The sequence below is a fragment of the Octopus bimaculoides genome, chromosome 25 (assembly GCF_001194135.2).
Source record: "Octopus bimaculoides isolate UCB-OBI-ISO-001 chromosome 25, ASM119413v2, whole genome shotgun sequence".
NCBI classification, from domain to species: Eukaryota; Metazoa; Mollusca; class Cephalopoda; order Octopoda; family Octopodidae; genus Octopus; species Octopus bimaculoides.
The window spans coordinates 31,322,984-31,327,260 of NC_069005.1; the positions used below are offsets into that span (position 1 = coordinate 31,322,984).

The 4,277-nt window shown below is 39.0% G+C and overlaps 1 protein-coding gene across 4 annotated transcripts in view; it reads right to left on the reverse strand.

Moving 5' to 3' along the window:
• LOC106880684 (uncharacterized) overlaps nucleotides 1-4,277 on the reverse strand; it is a 37,591-nt gene that overhangs the window by 12,714 nt on the left and 20,600 nt on the right. For all 4 annotated transcript variants that reach the window (XM_052976789.1, XM_052976788.1, XM_052976790.1 and 1 more), the window contains 4 exons: nucleotides 3,855-4,051; nucleotides 3,333-3,450; nucleotides 2,167-2,260; nucleotides 391-1,049 (listed from right to left, as the gene is read on the reverse strand). In XM_052976789.1, the coding sequence (XP_052832749.1) occupies nucleotides 391-1,049; nucleotides 2,167-2,260; nucleotides 3,333-3,450; nucleotides 3,855-4,051 (1,068 nt within the window). The remainder of the gene's footprint in view (nucleotides 1-390; nucleotides 1,050-2,166; nucleotides 2,261-3,332; nucleotides 3,451-3,854; nucleotides 4,052-4,277) is intronic.

Consider the following 4,277-nt stretch of genomic DNA (forward strand, 5'->3'; position numbering starts at 1 on the left):
GAAGACCTTCGTATATATGTATATGTATATATGTGTGTGTGTGTGTGTGTGTGTGTGTGTATGTGTGTGTTTGTCCCCACAACATCGCTTGACAACCAATGCTGGTGTGTTTACTTCCCCGTAATTTAGCAGTTCGGCAAAAGAGACCAATAGAATAAGTACTAGGCTTTCAAAGAATAAGTCCTGGGGTCAATTTTCTCAACTAAAGGCGGTGCTCTAGCATGGCCACAGTCAAATGACTGAAACAAGTAAAAGAGTAACGCCCAGTCTGGGAATTAAAACCACGATCCTATGACCTCGAGTCTGCTGCCCGAACCACTGGGTCAATTGCACCTCCACAAATACCAAATATATTAATACAAAAACAAGTTAAAGAAGGGATCCACTTACTTATTTCACTGTTTTGTCTATCAAAACTGATTTCTGCTGGCATGGAGATGTTAGTGGCAGAGTGTAACGTGGATTGATTGGTTTCTTTGACTTCAAGGATTTCATAAGTTTCCGAAGACTTCCTTGCGTCTAAATAGTCCGGCCGTGCTGCAGAGGCAATGTCATCATATATGTTGCTGACAGCATACCTCTCGTCCTCAGACAACGATGTCAATGGTACTGGGTCTTCCAATGGTGGGGGTGGAGGCAGCACGGGACTTGGAGGTTGTGGTGGAGGCACGACTGGTGCTGCAATTTTCTTTTTTGCTTGGCTTGTGGAGGCTTCTTCTGGGCTTTCATCATCTTCTGCTATTGATGAAGATGATGTAGCTGACGCCTCACCCATTGCGGCCGGTATGGCCAGCTGTTCTCCACCAATTGACAATGTGCTCTTTCTCGAATAGCGCTGGAGTCCATTACTCATTTCCATTACCTGTATCGGTTCTTCCTTCTTGCTAAATGCAGATGAAACTGCAAATTCAGACGGACTGAAACTGAAGTTGCTGAACGCCAGTGTGGCTTTTGTGTGTAAATCAAATTCTGTAGAATTGTCCTTATTGAAACAAATATCGTAAATGGTCCCAACAAGCAACAGCAGAAAGTAAACTGAAAAAAAAACCCTGAAATTATATATATATATTATACATATATTTTATATATAAATACACACATACACAGACACACACACAGACACACATGTGGTTGGCATTAGGAAGAGGATCCAGTCATGCCGAGACATTCTTAGTTGTGAAAATAGTTGTCAATGTTGTACAACACATGCCATTATTTTGTTTGTTTTATTTAATATTTGTGTCTGGCTTGCAAGAGAAAAATCATTGACAAGCTCACAAGTAGCAGTGAAAGAGCTTTGATAAACAAAAACAATACAAATGGCGGTGCCCCAGCATGGCCACAGCTCATGAGCTGAAACTAAGAAAAGAAAAGAAAAGAAAATGACTTATTGTTTAACGAAGTTAAACAATATATTAGATAGTTGGATATTTAACCAATTGACTAATAATCTATCCTACTGGGGAGGGGGCCAGTCAATTAGATCGACCCCAGTGTGCAACTGGTACTTAATTTATCGACCCCGAAAGGATGAAAGGCAAAGTTGACCTCGGCGGAATTTGAACTCTGAACGTAATTAAAGATGAAATACCACTAAGAATTTCACCCGGTGTGCTAATGATTCTGCCAGCTCCCTGCCCTCCCAATTGACTAATGATAAACGAGTGGAAATGAACCAGTGTGTGTGTTAATAATATTGGCATGATGAAAATAAAAATTTGTTTTATTGTTTATCCTTTGTTAAAAATGGCAGCTCAAACAAAATATGAGCAAAGTACAGCACTGAAAAGCCTAGTTGGAGGTCCAACCTTCCAAGTTCTTTTACAGGGCTTAGAAAAACTGAAGGACTGCTACTACAATAAGTGTGTGAATCTGAGAGGGGAAATATGTTGTATAAAATCATAATTAACTGATCCTCCTGTATTTTCTTTTACCTAAATCCAGGAACTTTTCAGTACCCCCCTCGTATACACCCATAGTATGTGTGTGTATGTGTGCATGTACGTTTATATGCATGTGTTTGAGAGCATGTGTGCATATGAATATGTGTGCACACATGGGTGTGTTTGTATATGATTAACTTTGTCATAAGGGAAAATGTATGGGGGGGGGTGTATAGATGGTAGGGTGGTTGGGTGGAACATTATAAAATCTTTCAATACTTACAAAGCTCCGATTGCCTCATTGTGCTTCAAGAGATTCGGTGGTTTCTTGCAGACAACACTTGTTAAATTCACCGGAGCAAATCTTTGGATTATATCTAGAGCAAGAACAAAAAAGGTGAGGGGGTGCTGAAAAGTTCCTGGCTTTAAGGGTATCGTGAAAGACCTGTTTGGAAACCCAACATTCTGAGTTCTTTTAAAGGGCTTAGAAAAATTGAAGGACCGCTGCAATAAGTGTGTGAATCTGAGAGGGGAATATGTTGAATAAAATCATGATTAACTGATAGTCTTGTATTTTCTTTTACCCAAAAGAGGAACTTTGTAGCACCCTCTTGTATACTATATTCAAATTACGTACTTTTTTGCTCAGTCAGTGTGGAGTCACTCATTTCAGGTTCAATATCCACTATAAAGTGGCAGCTATACAACAACATCAGCAACAACAACATCATCCTTATCATCACCAATAACAACAACAACAGCAGCAGCTTCTTCCTCCTTCACATCATCACCATCATCATCATCAGCTCCATCGTCGTTAACAATAACAACGTCAACAACAGCAGCAACTTCATTATCATCATCATTGTCATCACCACCACCACCACCTTTACTATCGTCATCATCATCATCATCATCATCATCATCACCGTCATTATCAACATCACCTACATCTTTCAAGCCTTCGCATATTCTCTGTAGTCATAGCCCATGTTCTACTGTTACCTAGCATAGCTGTACATATGCAGGCATCATACAATCTGCCTTTCACTCTGAGAAAGGGGCCGTTAGTTACTCTTAGTCATTAATTTAAAATTTTGATGGCAGGTTTTCCTTTAGATCAGGGGTTTTCAAACTGTGGTCCGCAAGGACAAGACAGGGGGTCTGTGGACAGCAAATACTTTTTATGGGCAATTTGATTTTATATATGTTTTTTAATTGAAATCTTTTAATTGACAATAAACCTATTTTGTTAAATACTGTTAAATAAATAAATGTAAAAATATGTTATTTTAAGCAAATATTTATGTATAAATTTCATAAGTGTTTATAAGGGGGTCCCTAAGGTAAAGCCTGAAATATAAAGTCAAAAAGTTTGAAAACCCCTGACCTACATCACCACCACCACCACCACTACAACCAACAGCAAAAAACATAATTTTTACTCACTGAACGCAGGTGTAAAGAGAGTTTTCATTTCAGGTGCTGAGCATCGTTGCGTGGTACAAATATCCCAGATCACTGACATACCATGTAATTGTTGACCGAAAAGGGGTAACAGCGCCGCCTAGTGGATAAAGAAAATGGAAGCATTTTCAGTCTTAGTTGCACAAGAAGTGATTCTCATTGACATTTGTATCAACACATCAACCTGGAGGTGTTTACCATTCTCCAAGCTACCACTTTAACAACACATCTTTTTGACGTTCTCAGAGCTGCATCTAAGAAAACAGTCACCTATGTTTTCACCCAGAATTGAATCCTTAATATGGTTTCTTCTCAGTCACAAGTCCTTTGATTCCAATGGCTTTTCTCCTTCAACAGCTGCTCTCTGAAACTCACTGCTATCATTTCGTTTTCCTCTGGACTTTCGGGCATCGTTTAGAGAGAGGTTTTCCAGGTCAAAGGATGATGTAGAATTTTCTCTTTATTTATCTCCAAATGTTTTATGAAATAAAAAGGGAAACTTACCGGAATTTTTTTTATAAATCCTTCCTTGGGGAAATCTATTTTTACAGAACAGTATTGTCCATGAATCAATGGATTGTGTTCACTAATATTTCCTGGACCAAATGGACTCTTAATCTTTAGACAACTTTCATAATCACCAGCCCAATGAACAGCACCTTGTAGAATACCAGCTGGAGGTTTTCCACTTGCGTCAAGTACTAAATGGAAAAGAAGCAGAAAACATGACAACCAGTTGTTATTATTATTAATATCATTATTAAGGCGGTGAGCTGGCAGAAACGTTAGCACACCAGGTGAAATGCTTAGCGGTATTTCAGCTGTTGCTATGTTCTGAGTTCAAATTCCACCAAGGTCGACTTTGCCTTTCATCCTTTCGGGGTCAATAAATTAAGTACCAGTTGTGTACTGGAGTCGATCTAATTG